The following is a 26,696-nucleotide window of genomic DNA, read 5'->3' as shown; positions in this document are numbered from 1 at the left end:
ATATATATATTACATATATATATATTTTTTATATTGATTTATTTATACCCCATTTGCATATTCACAATCATTTGAATTCGTGTAAATATTATTTATATTAGTCTCAAATATCTCATTCTGATCATTATAAACATTATTCATTATGCGATAATTTTCTTCGGTATATACATTTTCTTCTACATTCTTATTTTCAACTGAATTGTTATTATTATTATTTAAATCGCTTGATTCCTGTGTTTTTTTTATATTATCAAATTTTTTTTCATGGTAATTATTGGAGTTATTTAATTCCTTCAACTAAAAAGGGGAAAAATATATATATATATATATAAAATCAGTTAAATGATACAATAAATAAAATCTAACATAAGTCACTAATATATATATATGTATATGTCTTATGTATATTTAATATATACTTGCTTCCACTTATTGAGATATTCAGTTAATGGTTCTATGTAATCATTAAAGCCTATAAAGTGCATAAAATTTAAAAGATATGTATACATATATATATATATATGCTGTGTTATATAATTGTTGAGATATTTTCCATATATTGTAAAATTATATATACCTAATTTTTCCATAGAATATAAAATATCCTCTCCATTTATGGTTTTTCTTTTTTCTCTCGTACACCTATCACTAGCCTATATAAAATAAATAAATAAATATAAATATATACATATATATGTATATACTCTTGCAAATGTATCATTTTATCATTTTATCATTTTATCATTTTATCATTTTATCATTTTATCATTTTATCATTTTATCATTTTATCATTTTATCATTTTATTATTATTATTTTTTTTTTTTTTTTTTGCATGTACCTCGCTGGTTAGGAACTGAATAAATTCAGTTACACACTCCCTTATAATATCCTTACTTTCTTTAGCTACTTTTGCAGATCCAGGTAAAATTCTTTTCATAATTCTACTAATGTTAGCTATTGGTAATAATGTTTCACTATCACTTTTTGATCCTTTTTTTTTATCAGCCGAATCTATACTATCACCATTTTTATCATTTCCTTTCTCATCACAAGAATTTGAGTCATCAGACATATCATCATTTTTTTGATCTCCTAAATTAACATATTCATCATATCCATCATATTCTGTATTTTTTGATAAATTTGCATAATCTGAGTTTTCATTCATATTATTATTAATTTCATTGAAATTATAATTTTGTTGGTTCTCATTACCGTTCCCCCCTTTACTAATAACGTTACTAATATTATATGAATTATTATTATTACTACTACTATTATTATTATTATTATTATTATTATTATTATTATTATTATTACTATTATTATTATTATTAGTAGTAGTAGTACCATTTGTCGTATTATTATTATTATTATTTTGACTATCATATGCTTGATTAATATTATTATGATATGCTTCACCTTGTTCTATGTTTGTATCCTCATTTGTATGATTTTTTAAATATCCCATATTCATATTATTCATACCATAAAGATTATCACCATTAGTATTTATTAAATTATTCATATTATAATGTTGATCATTATTACTTAAGGATTCATTTATATATGAAATGTTATCTACATCATTTGTATAGTTTTTATAATTCATATTATTTAAATTGTTAGATATATACATATTATTATTACTATTATTATTATTATTGTTGCTGTTGTTGTTTATATATTCATAATTAGTATGCATAAAATTATTATCCACATTAATATTATTATTATTATTATCATTATTTGGTATCATTTTATTATCATATATAGTTGATTTTCTTTCTTTTCTTTTTTCATCACTCATATAACTATTTCTCCTTTTTCTATTTGTATTTCCATCTTTCATTTCATATAATTTATTTTCTGTCTTTATATCCTCTTTAACAACATTATCTTTCTTTTTAGATCTTCTCTTCTTACTAATACTATTATTGTTATTGTTACTATTCATTATATTATTATATTCCATATATTCCAAATTATTCATATTTTCTATATTTCCCATTTTTCCTTTAATAAAATAATAATCACCCTCATTAAAATTGTTCATATTTTCTTCTTTCACATTCTTGTTAATATAACCCATCTGATTATAATTCATCATTTCATTATCTTTAATGAGATAATCAGGATTATTTGACACATTATATTTATTTATATTATCATAGATCATATTATCTTGATTCAAATAAATATACGATGGATCGTTATTATCATTTGTGTAATTCATATGTTGATAGTTAAAAAATTGATCATTCATTGTATTATTTATATTATTATTATTATTATATATATTATTATGATATGTATTGTCTCCTATGTGGTTACTATACATCATATTATTAGATAACCCACTATTATTATTATTATAATTATTATCAATATTTATATTATTCATATTATCATTATTGATTACACTTTTTTTATAATTCGTATTTAATAAATCTATTCTTTTAAATTCATGTGATTTTTCATTTACATCATTTGCATCATTTGAACCATTTGAACCATTTGAACCATTTGTATTAGGTATATTATTCAACAACTGATCTATTTTTGCATCATCATTATTATAGTTTTCTTGATCTATTGATATATTCTCATTATTAATAGGGTTTATATAATTAGAATTACAATCCTTAATATTATTATTATTATTATTATTATTATCATTATTATTATTTAATTTATTTGTTTCATCCATTTTTTCATCCGAATTTATATTTTTTATACATTCTTTGGAATATTGTTCTTCCTTCACATTATAATTATTATTATTATCTATAAAGAAATCTTTTAAATTATAAGAATTTAATTTATCAACATTATCATTATTTAATGTATCTCCGTTATTTTTTGAATCATTTAAATATTGTTCATACAACTTATTTGAATCTTCTTTTTCACCTGATTTATATATATCATCATTATTATTATTATTATCATAATTGATAGAAATATTCATATTATCCATATTATCCATATTATTCATATTATTCTCTTCATTTATTTTTTCCACTTCATTTTTTTCATTAATTTCCTTTTTTTCCATATTTTTCATATTTTCCTTATGATTTTCATTTTCACCAATTAATATATTCATACCACTGATACCATTTTCATATATCTCAATATTTTCATCTACCGAATCTTTTATCTCATTAGATATATTTTCATCATTTTTTTCAAAATTTCCAGAGAAGGGATATTCCTCACCTTTCAATTTTTCATAATCTTTTTTTTGTGTATTTAAATAATTTACATTCTGAGACTTTTTATTTAAATTATTATCATTGGATTCTTTATCTCCATTAGATGCAAAGGAATTACTTCTATTACAATTTTTATCAGGATCCATAGAAGAGAAATTACTAACATAATCAATATCACTATCATTACCATTCTTACGTGTTTCACTGTTATTTATATAATCATTATCTTCTTCATCATCTTCATTATCACAATGATGAGTTCCATTATTTGAATTATTATTATAACAGAATGGTACATCTACACCTGTATCTTTTAAAACATTAGTTTTTTCTTCTAAATTTTCATTTTTATTACATATGTTATTCATATATTCAATATCATTCTTTTCATCATCATTATATATATTACTAACTTCTTTTTCAGTTTTTATATTATCACTACAATCAGCTTCATTTAACTCGTTCTTATATTCACCTAAACTATATACATTATCATTCGATTCAATCAAATTATTGTCCCTGTTTATATTTAATGTTTTATTATCATCCTCATCGTTTAAAGAATTGTTAGACTCTATATTACTTGACATCTTAAAATATAAATGAACATGTAACAAAAAAAAAAAAAAAATAAAATAAAATAAAAAAATAAAAAAATAAAAATATAATGATGATAAAAATAATAACAATAAATAAACAAATTAACAAGACTGTAAGAAAATATATTAATGGTTATAAAATACTTGAAGAATATTCAAAAAAAAAAAGAAACAACAAAAAAAAAAATTTTATAGGTTATAAGAATATATAAATAGAACATTAAGATAATTTAGAAAGATGTAAAGAGCATATATCAAGCTTGTAAAAAATTATATATGGACATATATAATTAAAAAAAAAAAAAAAACAAAAACAATACAAATTATAAAACAAAAAAAAAAAAAAAACAAAGACAATACAAATTATAAAACAAAAAAAAACAAATAAAATAACAAAGTATTCATTACAATTTTACTATCAAACAAAGGAAAGGAAAAAAAAAAAGAACAGACATAAAAAAAAAAAAAAATAAACTAAAATATAATGAAGTAAATATCCATTGTGTATATTATAAAAGTATGTATTTAATTTACTTTCATATTATACATATGAGAAAAAAAAAAAAATTCACATAAAAATTTTCAATTAATTAAGAGGTTCATAAATTATTTTAAAAGATAACACTTTATCTTTAAAAGAAAAAGAAAAAAAAAAAAAACATAATGTAATATATAACTAGGAAAAAAAAAAAAATGTAAAAGAATATAAAAAAATAAAGGAAATTAATTTTATATGAAAATTTTATTATTATTATTATTATTATTAATTATAATATTCTTTTTATGATATTATATATACTAAATAAAATATAAATATATATAAATATATACATATATATATATACATAAATGTGTATTATATTATATATACATATCTTCTTTTTTTTTTTTTTTTTTTTATGATATCATTTTCTATATATACTGTTAATTATATTTTCGTTTGATGTTTATATATATGTTATTATTATTTTATTTTTGGTGTTTTTATTTTATATATTTATTAAATTAGTACTTTTTTTTAGGTGCCTCCATTATAGTCCTTTAGCTTATTATTTAAATATAATATATGTTATATATATAGATGCATTCTTGGTTTTGTTTTTATATATATATAAAAATTTATGTACTTATATATATATATATATATATATATATTTGTTCTTATAATATTTTTGTTATTTTGTTATTTTATTTTCTTATTTTATTTTTTTTTTTTTTATCATTTTCCCTCATTTTTTATTTGTTATAAATATTTAAAATTTTAACATTATAATTTTTTTTATTATTACTTTTATTACTGTTTTTTTATTTTTATTTATTATTATTTTATTTTTTTTTTTTCTTTATATGGTCACATTTGGTTTTTCATGTTTGTTTGGTTTTATTATAATTTATATATATATATATATATATATGTATATATTAATTTAATTCGAATTTTTTTTTTTTTTTTTTTTTTTTTCTTCTATTTGCTTTTTAAATATTTCAAGAAAATATTATTCAAATAAAAGAAAAAAAAAACAAAAAAAAAGAAACAGAACAAAAATGTGTTTTATGTACATTTTTTTTTCTTCTTTTTTTTTCTTTTTTTTTTTTTTTTTGCTTATAAAAAGTGGTAGAAAATTTTTTTTTTATTTAGTTTTTCTAAAAATATAAAATAGATCAATGAACAAAAAATTATTAAAATCATTCTAAATTTTTTTACACACGTATGTGAATATAATATATATATATATATATATATATTATATATATTATATACATGTGTATATATGTATATAAATATATATAAATATTATATATTATAATAAATCAAAAATTATTTCGTGCATATTTGTTTCTGTTTTTATTTATTTTAACATACAAAAAAAAAAAATAAATAAATAAATAAAAAAAAAAAAAAAACAACAAAAAATAAAAAATAAAAATATATGTTACAGATATTTTTTTTTTTTTAAAAAGGAACAAAAAAAAAATATATATATATATATATATATATAATATATATATATAATATATATATATATTTTTATTTCATATAATAAATATCATATAGAAATATGAAAAAACATTATTATAAATATTTATATATACTTAAAGCTATTAATAATGAACAAAGTAGTGCACTTTCCTTTTCTTTTCTTTCTCCCTTATCATTTATTAAAAAAAAAAAAAAAAAATACACAAGATGTTTTATTTGTTTATAATTATTCTCATTATGATGTTTTGTATAAATAAATGTATTTATATATATATATATATATATGTATATATGTTTATATATCTATTTCTTTGTTTAACCTTGAGTTCATTCTGTCGCTTGTTCAATTGGATCTGTTTTTTTATATAAATGATTTCCATTGAATGATAACAAATGAATATCCTTTGAATTTTGTAATAGTATTTGTTTGACTTCCTTATATGATATATCTTTAAAGTATAAATAATTTTCCATAAATAATGATTGTAAGGATTTAAAATTATTAATATTCTTTAACTTATCCATAGATATGGTTGTATTATCATTTATTCTTAAAACAATTAAATTTGGTATGTATGTATAAAAGTCTAAGTTTTCTATTGGATTAGAAGAAATATCTAAATCTAATAAATTATTTAATGTATTTTTAAAATTTATATTTTTAATATTATTATTAGATAAATTTAATATCTTTATAGTATTAGATAAATATATATTTATATTATTTATACTATTATATGATATATTAAATTCAACAAGATTATTTAAAAATATATTATTCATATGTGAAATTAAATTATGTGATAAATTTATATATATACAATTTTTTAAATGATCTTTTTTTAATTCTACTATTTCTTTTAACATATTATATGATACATCAAGAAATATTATATCAGGTAAAACATATAAATATACGAAATCTTTTATATTATTATGAGATAAATTTATATATTTTAAATGTATATATTTAATAATACTCTTAGGTATAAAATCAATATCTTTTTTTATACATGTCAAATTACTATATGCATACCCATCACCCTTTAAAGTCTTCTCTAAATCACACAAACCATTCTTTATATGAAACATAATATTCTTTTCTTTATTATCATTTTCTTTCTTTTTTATTTCATCTATATTCTTTTCTTTAATATTATCAACTAATCTTTTTTCTGGTAAAATATTATTTTCCTTCTCATTTTCACATTCTAAATTTATATCATCTACATTATTTTCTGCCATATTTAAACTCTAAACCTTACATCAAAAAGAAGAAAAAAAAAAAAATATATATATATATATATATTTATATGTATAATATATATATTATTCCATTTTCTTATATTATATTATATACATTCCCTTATTTTTTTTTTATTCATATAATAAAAATTATACGACTACATTTTAAAGGATTAAAAAAAAAAAAAAAAAAAAAAAAAACCAGTAAATATTTAAAGGTACAAAATTATTTTTCAAAGACTTATTAATACAAATCATTTAAAATTTTCCTTAAATTTTAAAATTATTATATAAACATAAGTGTCTCTCCTTGTTATATTTAATGATAAAATATATACATATGGATGCATTAAATATAGCATATTTAATTATATAGACAAAATTAATATATACATATGTGTAGACATTTCTTCCTATATATAAATATATTAATATATATTATATTGTAAGAATAAAAGATTAAGACAAAACGCTGTTCATTATTACGCACACAAAGAAATATATATATATATATATATATTTATATATATTTATTTTTAATAAGGTCCAGTTGTTGAGGTTATAAATTTACCTCTTTATTCCTCATGTTAAAATAATTTAAATTCTCACATATTCGTATATATGAATGTCATTCATTTTTATCTCATAATATACATACATATGTCATATAAATTGAAAAATATATATATATATATATATATATTTCCTTTTAACCCTTTAAAAAAGACAACTTGTAGTATATACAAATATTTATTCTTTTGGTAATTTTTAAATGTAACTATTTTATTTATATGTATAATAAAAATTATAATATCTCATTAATTATATATCCATTCTTTTATTTATCTTATCTGTTTGTTTTGTTTTGTTTTTTTGTTTTTTCTTTTTTTTTAAATCGTGCCTTGTTAAATGAGCATGCATTGTAGAGCAAACTTAAAAAAAAAATAAATAAAAATAAATATACATATATATATATATATATAAATATTCATGTTAAAATATTTGTATATATCTGCATTTGTCATGCCCTACGTTTTAAACTTATATAAATAATATACCTTTTATATTAATCTCTACAACATTTTCAAGAAAAAAGAAAATTTATATATTTTATTATTAATCCTTCATCATATAATCTTATTGTGTAGTACACCCTTCCATAATTAAACGTATATATTTTAAATAGACGTTTGATATATATATATATATTTATTTATTTATTTTTATGTATATACATACGCGTTCTACTTTTTTGTAACTTTTAAAAATACAAACTACAATTTTATTAGTTCCTTTTAAGATGGAAAATAATTCAAAAAACAAATTAAACCAAGAAAATGTAATACAGAATTTTCTTACAAATTTATTTTCATTTATATATGAAAAACTATTTGATATAATAAAAATCATATCTATTTATTTTAATAAGTGGTTTGATAAGTGGTATAAAATAAGACAAAATCCAAATGACTTTTTTTATTTTGTAATCATACATATTGTGATAATATTCTCTATATTATTTTTATTATATCTTCATATATATAAAAAAAACAAACAGAACATATATTCTGTTAATCAAAAGGTAATAAGGAAAAAAACATCTCAAAAAAAAAAAACAGAAAATAATAAAGGAGAAGATAAACAAATTGATGATAAATATTATAAAGGAAGAAGAAAAAAACAAACCGATCAACAACAAGATGATACATATAATGCTTCTAAAAATGAAGAAGATCAAATGATAAATATAAATAAGTCTACAGATAAATATGTGGAACCGTATATTGATTTAACATATGACCACTTTAATTTGCAAGAAAACCAAAATTTAATTATAAACGAAAAAAGGAAATCAAAAAAAGAAAAAGAAAGGGAGAACGAAAAGGAGATGGAAAAAGAGAAAGAAAAGGAGAAAGAAATGGAAAAGGAAAAGGAAAATACAAAAAGAAAAAAAAATTCAACGAATACAATAACGGAACATACAAATGAATATATTAGGTGCATACCACAAAGAAAAAAAAAAAAAAAAAAAAAAATATACATAAATATATATATATATATATATACTTTTTTATTTATTTATCTTTTTAGGGGGGATAGGCTGCGTAAAATATAAGGATCAAACGAATATAATTACAAAATGGAAACTAAAAAAAAAAAAAAAAAAATACACATATATTGTTCAATATTTATAATTTATAGAAAAAGAGTTATATGTATTAATATATACAAGCAACAAAATAAAATATGTATATTTCCTTGTGTAAATATAATATATATTTATATATATCCTTTTTGTGTTTACCATTATATCGGTTTCTTAAAAAAAAAAAAAAAAACTTCCAACTTTATATAAAAATACACCTTTATCGTGTTTTCTTCTACAAAAATATATATTCATATTTTTATAACGTTGTTACATATACATATATATATACATATTTTTTTTTTACTCTCAACCTTGATGTGCTAACTAATTTATTGTGACTTCTATAATATATATTATTTTTTGTTTCATGTTTTATTAAATAATATTTTAATTCTACTTCCATTATATACACTTATTAATAAATAAATTTCCCTATTGTTAATTTTTTTTTTTTTTTTTTTTTTTTTTTTTTAATTTCATTAATATAAAAATATTATATATATATATATATATATATATATATATATATATATATATATATATATGTATTATATGTGTGAATCTTCATTTTAACGCCAAGTAGAAAATTCATATAGAAATTATTTTATATACATATAATTTGTAAAAAAAAAGCCTAAATATAAGGAAAAAAAAAAAAAAAAAAATATTACATATATTCATCATATTTTGAATTCCATATTTATAAAAAATATAATTCTTTTTTTCTTTTTTTTTTTTATTCTTAAAATAAGAAAAAAGGGAACTAACATTATTTTAAAACAGTTATATAAATAATATATATATATTATATATATAATTGTACATTTTTATTATATACTTTTAATTTTTTTTTTTTTTTTTTTTTTTTCTATAAAAATTGTTATATATATAACCACTACATTTATTTGTATAATATTTGTTTGTTTGTTGATTCGATTTTTTTTTTTTTTCTTTTCTTTTGTTTTATTTATTTTTCTTTTTTTTTAATTTCTTATAAAATTTTATTTTTAATTATGAAACGTTCAGAAAATAATTCTTAACTTGTGATTTTTAAATTGTACCTATATAATATATATATATATATATATATATATATAGAACAAAAAAAATATATATATGTTAACATATCCGATTTATTATTATTATTATATATATATATATATATATATATATTATATGCATTATTTCTTTTTTTATTTACAAATAAACATGTTGGTACGACAAAAATAAAAACCACTAGTTCTTTTTAAAGTACCCTAAAAATATGTACAAAATATTACGTATATATATATATATATATATATATATGTATATATGTACACACTACAATACATATATAACATATATATAAATATATAACATATTGTTAATTTTGTAATTATTTTATTTTATTTTATTTTTTTTTTTTTAACTCTTCAAAACCATATCAAAATGAGTGATAATATTATGAACGGTGATACTCTCTCAGAGTATAGAAAGATGCATAAAAAAAATTATGAGGAAAGAATAATAAAAGAAAATGAATTAATAGAGAAACAGAAAACAGAAGAATTATTAAATGAAAAAAAAAAAAATGAAGAAATTTATAGACAACTACAAATTGATAAAGATAGAGAATACTCTAAACAATGTTATTATGAAATTAATAATTTTCAAAACATACATGATAGAACTTATAATGATTCAGATATTAGAGAAAATTATACACAAAGGTTAATTAACCCTTCACCATATTCTTATATTGATAATAATATGACACAAAATTTGTTGCATGATGATATAGAATATACTTTTTCTCAAAGAATTAGGCGTTTTTTCCTAATCAAGTAATCACAAAAATGAAATAAAATAAAATGAAATAAAATAAAATAAAATAAAATAAAAAAATAAAAACATAAAAACATAAAAATTAATATATATATATATATATATATTTATTTATTTATTTATATTATTATTTCCATATTTTATAGCAATATCAGGCAGTGCTTTGTGTGTACAACGGTCCAATTGATATGTAACGTTGTCCTTATTATTTTATTAATTGCCTTTATAATAATATTTAGCTTGTCATAAAATTTTTTTAATAGTTTATATTTTTAAACCGTTTTAATTTTTTTAATTCATACATTATTTCATTCTTTTATTATATTCTTTTATTTTATTTTTTTTTTAGTCTTTTGCTTTTTTTTTTTCTTTATTTTTTTTTCTTTCTTTTTTTTTTTTTCTGTTGATACTTTTTAAAACTTCATATTATAATTCATTCCGCAAAAAAATAATAGATATAACCTTATCTTTTTTTTAAAAAATAAATAATCGTGTATATACAATTTATATTTATTCAGAAATTTTCTTACGATGTCGTAAAATATTTGGACTCTTTGTTCATTTCTATATAGTAAAACGTAGGACATTTTAAGAGATTATACTTTCAAACAAACAAAAAGTAAAAAAAAATATAAGTATATATAGTAAAATTCTTTTATATATTAATATAATAATAAAAAAAAAAGAAAATTAGAACATCCAAATGTAATAAATATTATATATATATATATATATATATATATATTTTATATGTACTTAAAAATGAAGTGTTTAATTTTTTGTTTCTCCATTTTTTTAATTTTGTCCTTCTCCCTTTGCTTAACACATAAGGATTATAAATATTGTGACAACACACACAGAGGCATTTTGAAATATCATAAAAAAAAAGTCCCCATAAAAAAATAAAATATACACTATATATATATATATATGTGATTATTTTATGGTATGACTAAATATTATATTTATATATAAATCACATATATATATATTTAGGACTATAACGAATATGTCACCGTATCAGCTATATTAAAAAATGATGCCTTAGAATTATTTAAGTAAAAAATTATAAATTTTAAAATATCTACTTTTTTCTCAAAATATATTATCAATATATATGTTACACAATGATAAATATATATATATATATATATATATATATATATATATATATATATATGTAGGGGATCCAAATTCTTTGAAAAGATTTCTTTAAATGATATCATAACCCCCATTGTAATTTTATCAACAGACGTGGAATGTTTGACATTAAATATTGGTAAGTTAAAAAAAAAAAAAAAAAAAAAAAAAAAAGTAAAAACAGCTAGTTATTATAAATATCATATTATATATATATATATATATTTACTTTTAACAGTTAATGATGATTCAGTAATACTTTGGTAATAATTCAAAAATGTATATTTGTAATTTTAAGGATATACAATTTAATAATTTAATTTGAAATATATATTTTTTTCTTCTTTCTGGAAATGTAGTTCCGATACGGAGGAATCAATAAATAATTGGGTAACAAAAAAAAAAAAAAAAAAAAAAAAAAAAAGGAAATTTAACTAAAGCACACATATATATATATGTATATATATATTTATGTATGTGCCCTTATGGTGACTATAATATTATTACCTCCTTAATCATATAATAAATCACATTATATATATTTTACTTATTTTTTATTTTTTTCATAGTGGTTATATTTAACCAAACAAATTCTTTGTCTCAATAAGGGTGAACTCAGAAACGAAAACGACAACAAAACATTGGAAGAGGAACAAAATAATGTAAAAGGAATAATACGATGATTAAACAAAGAAATAAATATAAATATATATTTATATATCTTATATGTTGATATATCATACATTTTAATATTTATATACAATTATATATAGATTATAAACAATAATTCGGATGAAGTTTCTATTAACATAACTGAAGATGACCTTGAAAATCTCCCAAACGGTTATAATTAAAAAAAATAATAAATAAATAAATAAATAAACATAAGGTAAATATGTACATATATATATATATATATATATATATATTTATTTATTTATTTCTTCTTTCCAGTCCTTATTAAGACTGAATCATAAAAATACACATATTTATATTCCCATGGAATTATTTTTAATTTGATTTTTTTTTTTTTTAATATAAAATGCTTAAATAATTATATTTGAAATATCCTATATACTAATAAAAATTATATGTTGTTTTATACTTTATATTATTTTTTATTTTTTTTTTTTTTGTTAAGATGAAAAAAAAAAAAAAAAGAACAAAATGGAAGAAAACAAATTTTAAACATATAAAAGGTGTATATGTAAAACATTATCTTCTTTTTCTAATTTAATTATATATTTGTTGTAACTTATATAATAACCTTAAAAAATTGCAAATGTTGTAATATTGTTTTTGTTTGGAATAGTGATATTTTAAAATTGTAGACTCTCATATTGTAATCTTATTTTTATATTTTTAAAAAATATCTTTTCTCTTTCCTTATACTGCTAATAAGAGTTTTATAGAAATAAAATAAATAAAAATAAGAATTTTAGTTTATAATATATATATATATATATATATATATATATATATATATATATATATATATAAATTATTATATATATTTATGATGGTGTTTTTTTTTTTTTTTTTTTTTTTTCTCCTGAATATATAATTTGAATAGTATACTATAATAAAGGGAAACAAAACAATAAATATTTTTATTATGGATAATTTGTAAGTAATTATTTTATTGTTATATATATATATAATATATATATAATATAATAAATTTAAATATGTATATATTTATATATATATTCTTATATTTATATGTTCTTTGATTTATTCATTAATTCCATACATTTATATATTAAATTTTATATTTCTCATCATTATTATTATTTTTTTTTAATTTAACAAACCACAGTTTTTATAGAACAAAGCACAAATATAAAAATATAACAAAAAAAAAAAAAAAAAAAAAATGGAAAAAAATTTATAAACTTATATGAATATTATATATATATATATATATATATATATTTATTTATATTTTTTTTTTTTTTTTTTTTTTTTATAATACCCCGTAAGCAATCACAATTTTTATATTTTTATATTTTTATATTTTTATAATTTTATATTTTTATAATTTTATATTTTTATAAATATTATTGCCCTTCCTTTTTTCACGCTTAATAAAAGATGGAAGAAAACGAAGAAAATACAAACAATAATAAAGTAGATAAAGAAATATTAATCCAATTTGTTGATCATGAGAATGTTACAACAGGACCTGTTATAAATGTTTCTTTAAATATTACAAAAGATAATTTAGATGAATTATTAAATAATTTAAAAAAAAAGAATGAGGATTTACCTGATCAAGATGATTCAGAAGATATAAATTATTATTCATTTATGATTAATGATAAATTACCTATAAAAAATAGTTTATATGAAGCTATTAAAGATAATCATATAAGTAGTGAAGATATATTATCAATAAAATATTTTCCTTTAAATATATTTAAAGTAAAAAAAATATCTACATGTACATCTACATTACCAGGACATACAAGTTCAATATTATGTTTAGCATTTAGTCCAAATAGTTCTCACCTTGCCACGGGTTCAGGTGATAATACTGTTCGTTTATGGGATATATACACACAGACACCTATAGCAACATTAAAAGATCATAAATCATGGGTTCTAGTTGTACTTTTTTCACCAGATAATAAATTTTTGGCAACAGCTGGTATGGATAGCAATGTATGTATATATGAAACACATACTGGAAAACTTTTAAATATATTAACAGGTCATAAAAAAGAAGTCACAACGTTGTGTTTTGAACCCTTACATCTTTTAAAAGAAGAGGATATACAAAATGATTTGGATAATACAAATAAGAGAAAAATTAATGATAATGAGCAAAAAGACCAATCAGATAATACATATAAGAAAATAAAAAAGTATAATGAAAATGATGTTAATAGTTGCAATGGAGATTATTCAAACGGACACCATAGTGAAAAGAATGATAAAATAAAGAGTGATTCTTCCAAAGAAGAAACAACAAATAATAATAAAACGGATAAAATAAACAAAAAAAAGAATATATCAAATATACAAAATAACCAATCGTATGATAATACTTCATCTAATCGTTCTTATTTTGTAAGGAGCAGACTTGCAAGTGCTGGAAAAGATGGAAGTATTCGTATTAACAATATTTTAAACAACAGTGTTGATAAAATATTAAATGGTCATTCTGATACAATTACTTGTATCTTATGGTCAGGAAGAGATACTACAAATAGTATTTTATATAGTAGTTCGAGAGATACAACTATTAAAATATGGAATGTAAATGAAGGGACCTTAATATATAATTTTAAAGGACATAAACATTGGGTTAATTGTCTAACCTTAAATTCAGAAAGATTATTAAAAAATGGTATATATAATCTTGATGTTATAATTAATAAAATTAATATAGTAAATTATATAGATAAATCAAAAAATATAATGAAAAACTTTTTTAAACGTCAACAATATGAAAAAATTGTAAGTGGTTCAGATGATGGTACATTATTTCTAATTGATTGCCTACCAAATAATGAATATAAAAATTTTAGATTATTAGGTCATCAAAAACCTGTAATTCATACACAATTTTCTCCAAATGGAAAAATGATTGTGTCCTCTTCTTTTGATAAAAGTATAAGAGTATGGTCAGCTGTTGATGGCAAATTCTTAGCTGTTTATCGTGGTCATGTAGGACCTGTATATAAAGTTTCTTGGTCTATAGATAACAACTTTTTTGTATCATGTAGTCAAGATAGTACTTTGAAATTGTGGAAGGTTAACCACTTATTAGAACAAATTGAATTACCACAATCAGATATAGAAAAAAAACAACAACAAAATGAACAAAAAAATGATCAAACAAATAATGACACTAATGATATAAAAAATAATAATCAACAAAAAAATAAAGTAAATGATAAAGAAAAAAATCAAAATAATAAAAAAATCAAAACATTACTTGTAGATTTACCAGGACATGCTGATGCAGTTTATGCAGTCGACTGGTCAAATGATGGTAAATTTGTTGCATCAGGTGGAAAAGATAAAGTATTAAAATTGTGGTCCCACTGAAAATTATGCAAGATATAATTATTTTATTTTTTCTTTTTTTTTTTTTTTGTTTATTTCAAAATTTATAAGAAATATTTAAATGTCTTATTAATAATTAATTGAAAATATAAAAAATATTAATCAAATATATACATATATATATATATATATATATATATGTATATATTTAAAAGACTTTACATTTTTTTATATGATTAAATTATTTTTCATTTATCATGGGTAAAGTTACATCCTCCATTTCTTTATGCTCATCAAACAAGTTGACTAATAAATTTAAATGCTTCCTTTAATATGGTAGAAATGAAAAAAAGAATTAAAATAAATAGAATAATAAAATAATAATGAATAAAAACATAAAATATTACATAAATATAGAACTTAATTCATTCCATTATTTCATATAATGAATATAATTTTCATTTTATTTATTAAATTTTTTTTTTTTTTTTGTTTACTTTTCTATGTCTTTTAGTGCATCTAGTCTTTTTTGAAATATGTTGCATATCTCTTCATATTTCTATCATAAAAATATGAACACAACTAAATGTATTTAAATATATATATATATATATATATATATATATGTATATTTTATTTTTATATTTAATTAAACCTACCACATTTATTACTTCATTTAAATATTTATCTGACAGAAATGATATTAATAATGATATATAAACACTATGAAAATATTTATATATATACATACATAAATGCATATATATGTGTATATATTAATAACCCACCTAACTCTTTATTGACATCCCAATTTTCGTCACTCTTATTTTTTACATCATTCAATTTATGTTTTACTACTTTCATCTTTTCGAGATAAAATCTGACGGTTCATAAAAAAAAAAAAAAAAAAAAAAAACCAATATGATCATAAACACATTTGATTATATTATAATATAAAAAATTTGTCTTTATTTATTTTTGTTAATTTTCATATTTAATACTTTTCATATGCACTCATAGGTTTATTAATTTCCTTGTTCTTATCTATAGAATATAGCAACACATAAATAAATAAATATATATATATATATATATATATATATATATTTATATGTACCTATGTCAATATTAGTATATCATATTATACCTTTATATTTCATAATAGTTTGATTATTTTTTATTGTATTTTTTTTACTGAGAAATATAAAAAATTTTTAATAAATTAATTTCTTTTTTTTTAATAAATCGTATTTACATATATATATATATGTTAGAATATCACAAGGCACATAAAAAAAAAATCATATATTATCATTTAATATTTATTTTTATAACGTGATGGCTTTTATAGGATTTTCGTTTTTCCTTTTGCTCGTCTGAATATTTTCTATAATATTCTAGAAAGTACAATATAAATATGAACACAGGTACATATTTATTATAATATTAAAATAATTGTAATTATATTTTTTTTTATATATTTAATAATTTCATATTACTGATATTTCTTTTAAGTTGGAGTGAACATTTGACTTGAGTGTTCTGCACTTCCAATTATTATCCTAACAAATAAATAAAATGAATATATAATAAATAAATAAATAAATAAATAAATATATATATATATATATATATATATATATATTATTTTTTCAGATGTTTATTACTTCGTAGGGACAATAATTATCTAGACATTCACAAGGCTTGGCAGTATCACAAATATAACAATATTCATATTTAATTTGATTAATTTTATTTTTCTATATATATATATAATAAAAATATGAAAAATATAACACACCAAATAAGATATATATATATATTTTTTTTTTATTTTTTTTATTATTTTATTACGTTAATTGTATCATCCTCAGGAATCAAAAGATTATATTCTTCTTCTTCATCACTTTTTCTTGTATGTTCTTTATTTATAACAAAGTCTTTTTTTTTATATTTAATATATTCTATATTATCTCTTTTGAATTTATTATTCTCATGTTTTAAAGGCTTATTATACTTATTTTCAATTATTTTTTGGTCTCTAACAATGTTGTTCTTATCCTTGTTGATAATTATATCTTTTTTTTGATGAAAAGAATTTTTATTGCTAGAATTTGAAAGAGCTTCTTTAATTCTTTCTACAATAAAAAAAAAAAAAAAAAAAAAAAAATTGCTACATTTAAAAATATGTTATATATTATCCTTTAACTTTTCAGCTACATTCATACTATATTCTAATAAAGGATTCATTCTTTTATTCTATATTCCATATAAACACACAAATTAAGAGAATATACACATGGATATATATATATATATATATGTATATGTATTTTTTTTTTTTTATTTCATCTAGCAATAATTACAATATAGACAATAATATATAAATATTTATAATAATATAACAAAATGAATAACTGAATTTTTTATTTATTTATTTTTTTTTATTATTTGTCCTTTGATTCTATATATAATAATATATATTTTTCTTTCAAAAAATAAAAAAAAAAATGTTCATATTTTTTTATATATATATTCTATAAAATCATAATTTTATTTCTTATAGGAATATATTTTTTTTTTTATTAATGGCCCTTATAAATTTCCATACAATTAATGTATACATATATATATATATTTTATTATATACAATATATACTTAATATATATATATATATTTATATATATATTTTTTTTATTTTTTTTTTTTAATATTATATATAAAATACATTTTTGCGAGTTATAAATATATTATGATCTCTACATGTTTTTAAAAAAAATTATTATATAAAATTTTTTTTTTTTTTTTTTTAACAATTAAAAAGAAATGATGATTTTAATGTTGTGACCTTTTGAAGGTCATATTTATGTATATATTTATATAATTCCCTATAATGATTTCTTTTTTTTTTTTTTTTTAAATATTCTATAGTAAATAAAAAAAAAAAATAATAAAAATAAAAATATATATATATATATATATATAATATCACTTGTTTTATTTTTATTTTATTTTTATTTTATTTTTATTTTATTTTTATTTTATTTTATTATTTATAATGATAAAGAACGAATTAGATTACTTAAAATATATCATTTGTGATATATTTGGATCTTGCTGTAGTGACATTGTTGAGATAATTCTTCTTTATGGAAATAAGTTGAGCATATACGAGTTAATAAATTTATCTTCTTACGAGTTTAATGTTGTAAGAAACGTTTTATTGTGTTTACTTATTCACAACATTGTGGATGTAAATATAATATATAGTAAATCGATTGAATGTCATCATTTGTCTCCAGAAGAAACTAGAGGCGTTGTAAATTTAGATGACAATAACAAAAAAAATAATGATAATAATAATAATAATAATAAAACATATCATGATGATAATAATAATAATAATAAAACATATCATGATAATAATAATAATAATAATAATAAAACATATCATGATAATAATAATAATAATAATAATAATAACAATAATAATAATAATAATAAAACATGTCATAATAATCATAATAAAATGATGTACCTTTTTAAAGTTGGAAAAAATAAAAAGAAAAATATTTTTTCACTTTATAAACATAATGAAGAAATAAAAACCATTCCAGATATGCAGAACGAAGAAATGCAATCATTCAATTTTTTGTGTAATAGTAAAAATTATGAATATATGAAAAGATGTAAATGTGATTCATGTATATGCAAAATTAGAAGAGTAGAATATTTTGTTATCATAAAAAATATATATATTCTTGTAAGATACCCTTCTATACTTTATTATATACATCCTACATGTATTATAAAAGACAAAAAAAGTATATCGTCTACAAATAATTTATCTACAATCACTTCTGATATACAGGTTGATATGAATACCTACAATTTTTTTAATTCTGAAATGATAGATGAATTTGAAAGTATAACCAATTCATATGATGACAATAATTCAAACATAATGAAAAATAATAATATGCAAAGAGATAAAAAAAATAGTGTACACAATAATAATCATAATAAAAATGATGATAATAATAATAATAATAGTGATATTTATGGTGATAATTATAATGATAATTATAATAATAATAATTATTATTATTCATATAATAATAACCATGTCGAAGATGATCCCCTTTTTCTTAATTCCACAGGACTTACCCAAAAAAAAGAAACTTTTCACTTTATTAAAAAAATTATTCTCATAAGAATTATAAAAAATGGTAGGATGACTATAAATAAATGCATAGAAAATTTAAACAATGATGACTATGCTGAGGTATGTAAAAAAGATGTTCCTGAGATAAATAAAAATTATTTGAGATTCTTATTTTTAGAATTATTAAGAAAAAGATTTATAAAGAAATGTAAATATTTTAACGAGCATGACTGTGAAAATGACAAACGACAACAATATGATGTATTTAAAAATGATAATTACAAAAAAATATATACAAATAATATAATAACTGAGAGGTCTAATGATATTCAGATGGAGAAAAATGCCAACATAGATGAAACATCCATCTTATTACATAATCACACAAATAATAATAATAATCACAATAATAATCATAATAATAATCATAATAATAATAATAATAATTATTATTATAATTGTAATTATTTGAATGATTCAAAATGTGAGACTCAAACAGATAATTTCCCATTCAATCATATAAACCCAAATGAAGATCCACACAATATGAAAAAGAAATATAATAAAAATAATTTAAGTAATAAAAAAAAAAAACATATCACAAAAGATGAAATTTATGATAATACAGATATTTTAAAAAATAATTTGAAAAGAAGAAAAGTCGATGATGATATTATTATTATAACAGAACAAGAAAATTATTTATCCAATAATATTAGTGCACAACATAAAAGAAAAGAACTTAAAACATTATTATATAATGATGATAGTAATATAAAAACAAATAAATCTATAAAAACATATAACGAATATAATATAAATGCAATATATAAAAATAATAATAATGATAATCTATTAAAATTTATAGATAATAAGTATACCTATTTTCAAGTTGATACTGATACACTATCAATTATATATCTAAAACAAGAGTGCTTTAATTTTATTAGTCATTTTTTTAATCTGAATGAAGTATCTAAATGTATATTTTTTGTTTTATTATATAATGTTAAATTTGTTTATTCTGAAGAACAAAATGATTATAAAGATACATCATTATTTTTATCTTTTGAATATATAGAGAAATGTGTAATAAATAAATTAAAAACAAATAAAAATATATTTGTTGATAAACATGTTGTATTACAAAATTTAAATTCATTAATAAAATTACCTGATCAATTAATACAAATTAAATGTAATCAACTTATAACATATGCTGCAGATTTTATTAATATAAAAAATATTTATAAAAAAAAAATTATTTCAAACGTTCTAGAAAATATGACAGGTCTTGAAGCTTTAAGAATATGGAAATATCTACTCACAAATTCTGAAGAGAAAATGAATGATGAATTAATAAGTGAAAATGTTCTAATACCTTTAAATGATGTCAGAAAAAAATTATATCACTTATTATATCATGGTTATATAAAAGCACATGAATATAATAATTCAAATAATAATAAAACGTATATAAAACATTCATTATCATTCTCAACAGATTTTGTTTTTACTAGTAATAAAGTGAAAGAAAATCTATATACTATAGCAAAAAATATTTATATTCGAAAGTTTCTAGAAAATAATGAAATCAATACACTACATAATAAATCAAATATATGTATGAATGAAACACAAAATCATAATAAAAAAAAAAAAATTACTTTAACCTCAAAGGAGTATGCAGTGGATTATTTGGAAATGGCTTTAATAAACATGGACAAGCTTATATTTATATTCTCATCATAAATAAATAAAAACATACACACATATATATGAATATATATATATATATATATATATATATATATATATATTTATTTATTTTATTTTATTTTATTTTTTTTGTGTACAATTTTGAAACAATTAATTATAATAAACTTTTAAAAAATTACAATATTATCTTCCTAACATTTAATATGTAATATTTATAAAAAAAAAAAAAAAAAAAAAAAAAAAAAAGACATACATATATATATATATATATATATATATATATTTATTTATTTATTTATATACAAATTATACCTTCCTATATATACATACCTCCCTGTTAAACATTCCAGATTTATTTTTCTTATTACTTGTTTCATCCCCTTTATGAGTAAAAAAAAAAAACTTATTCAATAGGATCATTTTACACCTATTGTTGTACTTTCCTTGTGCTATATCATCAAAGTTTTTATAATTTAATGATATGTTTTTTTTATAATATTTCTTTTGAATTTTTCTTAATTTATATTTCTTCTCTTTATTATATTCTAATATGAAATATCCATTTTGTTTTAACATAAAATAAACACGATCAAAAAATAAAATCAAATGTTCATCACCTTTATTTAAATGTATCCATTTAATGACAGACAAAGCAAGTATAATATCATATGTGTTATTAAGATGTCTATATTTATTATCAAATATATCGCTACATAAAAAATATATATTAAGTGGAAAATGTCTTAAACTATTATCACAAGTATTTGGATCATTTATATCAGTTATTATATCTTGGTTATATATATTATTCATTTTATTATAATAATTTCTAGAACCTTTTAATTTTTCATATAAAAAATAAATATTTTTAAACATGTCAATTTCTATTTTTGATATATCTTTATTTTTTAAAAAGAAATCTAACATATGTCTCTCACTATTATATATAAATATAAATTCAATAAATAATCTTAATAATTTTATATTTTTAGTTATTATATTATTATCTATATCTATAGCATTAACTACTCTACATTCAAAATTCAAACCTAATAAAAAACTAACAATTCCACAATTACATCCAATATCTAAAATTACTTTTTCTTTAAAAATATCCTTATGATATTTATTAATATGATTTAATCGGTGATCATATATATAATATATATTCTCACTATCATAATTATTATCACACCTTTTATTATTATCAATCATATTATTGTACTTATCTGTTCCTATATTATTATCATATAAAACTATTTCTTCAATATCTTCCTCATCATTATTCTTAACATATATCACATTCTGTTTTTTTCTTTTTATATATCTCTCATAATAATAATTTTTAAAATTTCCATATAAACATAATTTCTTTATTCTTTTTTCTTTAGCTTTCTCATTATCTTTAGAGTTCTTTACAAGCATAATGTATTCTTCTACTTTGTAAAATTAAAAAAAAAAATAATAATAAAATAATAAATAAATAAATATATATATATATATATATATGTGTAAATTTTCATATATTATGTCATATTATTCTTAATCTTTCTAGGGTCGAAAATACTCTTTTATATTTCCTTTACACTGCATACATTTCCTTAGGTGTACTATGAAAGACAAAAAAAAAAAAAAAAATATAAATATAAATATAAATATATATATATATATATATAAATATTTTTATATAATTCTGAAATACAACAAGGTACCCTTATTAATATATATAAAATATAATATATATATATATTATTATATTATCAAAAGATAAATTAAAGAAAATACAAATACATAAATATATTATATTATATTATATTATATTATATTATATTATATTATATTTTATTTTTTGTTTATTTTATATTTTACTAAATACACAAGAATATTCTGATAAATATTATCTTGTTCGAAGAAGATATATATATTATATATATATATGTGTACTTATAAATATTCAATTATATAAGTACATATTTATTTATTTATTTGTTTATCCTTACTGTAATATTATTGCTTAACATCTCGTGTTTGCTACATTATATATAAAAGATGTTATAATATAAATAATAATAAAAAAAAAAAGAACTATTCATTTATAAAAATTTTTGAAGAATTTTTTTTTTATATAATATTATATAAATATATAATATATATAATATATATATTTTACAAATTTTTTTTTTTTTTTTTATAAAATAATTGTAACTTAATGTATCTTCATAAAATACATATAAATAATATATAAATATTATTAATCTTTATATATATATATATATATATATACATATATTTATATTTTTATTTTCATTTTTGAAGACAAAATGTATGTTAAACATTTTTCAAAATTTCCCTGTCGAACTATTTTTTATAAACAAAAGAAAAGAAAATATATTTTCTTTACTTGGAACAAATATTTTGTACATCCTAATATGAAGATTAATTCTTATTTATATCATAAGAATATTCACAAAAATTATAATCCAATATATAAAGTTATATCACCTTTAATTTATAAAAAAAAAATAACACATGTCAATAACATTCAATCTGTAGATATGAAAGGGAAAAAAAAAAATCTTGATGGATACAAACAAATAGACAAGAAAGAAAAAAATATAAACACAATTAATATAATGCATAATATAGGTTCATTAAAATATATAAACAAAATAAATAATTCAAATAATATATATCTTATTAATAAGAGATTATTTAATAATGATATAAAATATATATATTCCAAAACAAAAAAAAAAAAAAAAAAAATTTATCCATCCAATTATTTCAAAAAAAACATGAGACAAATCACAAAAATATTATTCTTACAAAAATATACAAATATTTTACAAACTAAAAAATATATTATTAAAAGTATTATTAAACATAATAAAATAAAATATCATCATCATATATATACTCTTTATAAATTGTCTAATCTTAACTATACCACTAACTTTTTGTTAACATTAAATGATAAATGGGGAATGAAACAGGAACACGAAAAAAGCATACAACAAATAGATATAAACACAATAGAAATAAAACAAAAAAATATAAATACTGAATGTAGACAATATAATAAATCATATAGCAACAACAACAAAAATAATAATAATAATAGTAATAATATTAATAATAGTAATAACAAATATGATCAGCAACATTATAATAAACTATCAGATAAAATGATTGAAGAAAAAATACATGATAAAAATGAAATGAATATTAAAATAAATGATCTATTATTAGTAGCTTTATCAGGATGTATACCATTTATATGCTTCGGATTTGTTGATAATTCTTTTATGATAATATCAGGTGATCTATTCGATTCTTCTTTTTGCACTTATCTAGGATTTAGTACTATGGCTGCAGCTGGATTAGGAAATCTAACTAGCGATGTATTAGGCATATTCATAGGAGGATATATCGAAAAAATTATTGTCTATATAGGATTTCCTAGAATAAATTTAACAAATAAACAACTTAAAATGAATAGAACAAGGAAATATTATTACACAGGTAGTGCTGTAGGTATAGCCATAGGATGCTTACTAGGAATGATACCCTTATTGTTTATAGATAATAATAAATTAGAAGAAAGAAAAAATCAAGAAAAAAAAAAAAAAAAAAAAAAAAATTTTTCTTATTATAAATCTAATGATCATTATATGAAAATTGCAAATTATATATCAAAACAATTACCTAAATATATTCATTCAAAATATGCATTCTTATTCATACCAGATTCTAATAATAAAACATTCGTTTCTATATATAATAATAAATTATTTCAAACCTCACTCAATCTAGGACTTATCTCACATGTCTATCAAAATAAAAAAACAATCAACTATCAAAGAAATGACAAAAATATTAACAATAATGTAAGCAATACATTTAAATATAAACATAATGATCATATAACAAATACTATCAACAGCACATATCATAATAATATTAATATATATGATGATATATGTGTAGAAAATATTGTTAATTCTACTGATATTATTATCGACAAAAATAAAATTGATATTAAACAATTTTTGGCAGTCCCCCTTTTTTCAATCGACGTAAAAAAAAAAAAATAAAATAAACATATATATATATATATATATATATATATATTTATTTATTTATATCATTTCACATTTTTTATTATTTCAGGGTAAGGTTGAAGCAGTGCTTGCTGTTATAAACTCAGAAGACAAACAATCATTTAATCATAACGATGTCGTATTTTTAAATATGTTATCTTCGCACCTTTCTTATGATTTAGAAAACGAAGAGGATTTATCCGACATGTTAAGGTAATAATATAATATAAAAAATATAATATAATATAAAAAATATAATATAATATAATTTAATATTTGTCTTAATCTATTTGTATATATATATATATTTTATATTTTTTTCAATTTTTAGGTTATGTAAAAATATCGTATATAATTAACAAAAAAAAATTAAAATAACAAAATTAAAAAAATCAGATATTATTAGATAAAATAAATATATAAATATATAAACATATATATATATTTATATATGTGTGTATATAACCATTTTGACATATAAATATCATATGTCTTTACAATTAAATATAAACCTAAATATATATATATATATTTAT

General features: G+C 17.7%; 10 protein-coding genes across 10 annotated transcripts; 6 read left to right on the top strand and 4 right to left on the bottom strand.

The window, feature by feature from the left end:
- Positions 1 to 42: 42 nt before the first annotated feature.
- Positions 43 to 3,810, bottom strand: PADL01_1144700 (CCAAT-box DNA binding protein subunit B; the record flags this gene model as incomplete). The annotated part of the gene is made up of 4 exons (XM_028682930.1): positions 43 to 297; positions 420 to 472; positions 578 to 653; positions 841 to 3,810. The coding sequence occupies 4 exons, from the start codon at positions 3,808 to 3,810 to the stop codon at positions 43 to 45; spliced, it is 3,354 nt and encodes a 1,117-aa protein (XP_028539158.1).
- A 2,317-nt stretch (positions 3,811 to 6,127) lies between these two features.
- PADL01_1144600 (leucine-rich repeat protein) lies at positions 6,128 to 7,045 on the bottom strand (the record flags this gene model as incomplete). The annotated part of the gene is made up of 1 exon (XM_028682929.1): positions 6,128 to 7,045. One exon carries the CDS (start codon positions 7,043 to 7,045, stop codon positions 6,128 to 6,130), a length of 918 nt encoding a protein of 305 aa, XP_028539157.1.
- Positions 7,046 to 8,345: 1,300 nt separating this feature from the next.
- On the top strand, positions 8,346 to 9,161 carry PADL01_1144500 (conserved Plasmodium protein, unknown function; the record flags this gene model as incomplete). Its single annotated transcript, XM_028682928.1, has 2 exons — positions 8,346 to 9,043; positions 9,137 to 9,161. The coding sequence occupies 2 exons, from the start codon at positions 8,346 to 8,348 to the stop codon at positions 9,159 to 9,161; spliced, it is 723 nt and encodes a 240-aa protein (XP_028539156.1).
- A 1,464-nt stretch (positions 9,162 to 10,625) lies between these two features.
- On the top strand, positions 10,626 to 11,270 carry PADL01_1144400 (conserved Plasmodium protein, unknown function; the record flags this gene model as incomplete). Its single annotated transcript, XM_028682927.1, has 2 exons — positions 10,626 to 11,020; positions 11,168 to 11,270. 2 exons carry the CDS (start codon positions 10,626 to 10,628, stop codon positions 11,268 to 11,270), a joined length of 498 nt encoding a protein of 165 aa, XP_028539155.1.
- Positions 11,271 to 11,783: 513 nt separating this feature from the next.
- PADL01_1144300 (conserved Plasmodium protein, unknown function) lies at positions 11,784 to 13,138 on the top strand (the record flags this gene model as incomplete). The annotated part of the gene is made up of 8 exons (XM_028682925.1): positions 11,784 to 11,909; positions 12,018 to 12,079; positions 12,206 to 12,300; positions 12,400 to 12,424; positions 12,521 to 12,551; positions 12,731 to 12,823; positions 12,935 to 13,004; positions 13,116 to 13,138. 8 exons carry the CDS (start codon positions 11,784 to 11,786, stop codon positions 13,136 to 13,138), a joined length of 525 nt encoding a protein of 174 aa, XP_028539154.1.
- A 1,117-nt stretch (positions 13,139 to 14,255) lies between these two features.
- Positions 14,256 to 16,217, top strand: PADL01_1144200 (nucleolar preribosomal assembly protein, putative; the record flags this gene model as incomplete). Its single annotated transcript, XM_028682924.1, has 1 exon — positions 14,256 to 16,217. The coding sequence occupies one exon, from the start codon at positions 14,256 to 14,258 to the stop codon at positions 16,215 to 16,217; it is 1,962 nt and encodes a 653-aa protein (XP_028539153.1).
- A 199-nt stretch (positions 16,218 to 16,416) lies between these two features.
- PADL01_1144100 (conserved Plasmodium protein, unknown function) lies at positions 16,417 to 18,425 on the bottom strand (the record flags this gene model as incomplete). The annotated part of the gene is made up of 11 exons (XM_028682923.1): positions 16,417 to 16,501; positions 16,673 to 16,734; positions 16,835 to 16,863; positions 16,964 to 17,055; positions 17,177 to 17,219; positions 17,323 to 17,369; positions 17,511 to 17,572; positions 17,675 to 17,737; positions 17,843 to 17,935; positions 18,030 to 18,313; positions 18,404 to 18,425. The coding sequence occupies 11 exons, from the start codon at positions 18,423 to 18,425 to the stop codon at positions 16,417 to 16,419; spliced, it is 882 nt and encodes a 293-aa protein (XP_028539152.1).
- An 809-nt stretch (positions 18,426 to 19,234) lies between these two features.
- On the top strand, positions 19,235 to 22,093 carry PADL01_1144000 (conserved Plasmodium protein, unknown function; the record flags this gene model as incomplete). The annotated part of the gene is made up of 1 exon (XM_028682922.1): positions 19,235 to 22,093. One exon carries the CDS (start codon positions 19,235 to 19,237, stop codon positions 22,091 to 22,093), a length of 2,859 nt encoding a protein of 952 aa, XP_028539151.1.
- A 273-nt stretch (positions 22,094 to 22,366) lies between these two features.
- On the bottom strand, positions 22,367 to 23,485 carry PADL01_1143900 (bicoid-interacting protein BIN3, putative; the record flags this gene model as incomplete). Its single annotated transcript, XM_028682921.1, has 1 exon — positions 22,367 to 23,485. The coding sequence occupies one exon, from the start codon at positions 23,483 to 23,485 to the stop codon at positions 22,367 to 22,369; it is 1,119 nt and encodes a 372-aa protein (XP_028539150.1).
- An 896-nt stretch (positions 23,486 to 24,381) lies between these two features.
- On the top strand, positions 24,382 to 26,519 carry PADL01_1143800 (conserved protein, unknown function; the record flags this gene model as incomplete). Its single annotated transcript, XM_028682920.1, has 3 exons — positions 24,382 to 26,136; positions 26,237 to 26,373; positions 26,492 to 26,519. 3 exons carry the CDS (start codon positions 24,382 to 24,384, stop codon positions 26,517 to 26,519), a joined length of 1,920 nt encoding a protein of 639 aa, XP_028539149.1.
- Between the last annotated feature and the right edge of the window lie 177 nt (positions 26,520 to 26,696).

The sequence above is a fragment of the Plasmodium sp. gorilla clade G2 genome, assembly GCF_900097015.1.
Source record: "Plasmodium sp. gorilla clade G2 genome assembly, chromosome: 11".
In the NCBI taxonomy this organism is placed as follows: domain Eukaryota; phylum Apicomplexa; class Aconoidasida; order Haemosporida; family Plasmodiidae; genus Plasmodium; species Plasmodium adleri (nom. inval.).
The sequence above is the reverse complement of the archived record's forward strand: the minus strand, read 5'-3'. Positions and strand labels throughout refer to the sequence as shown.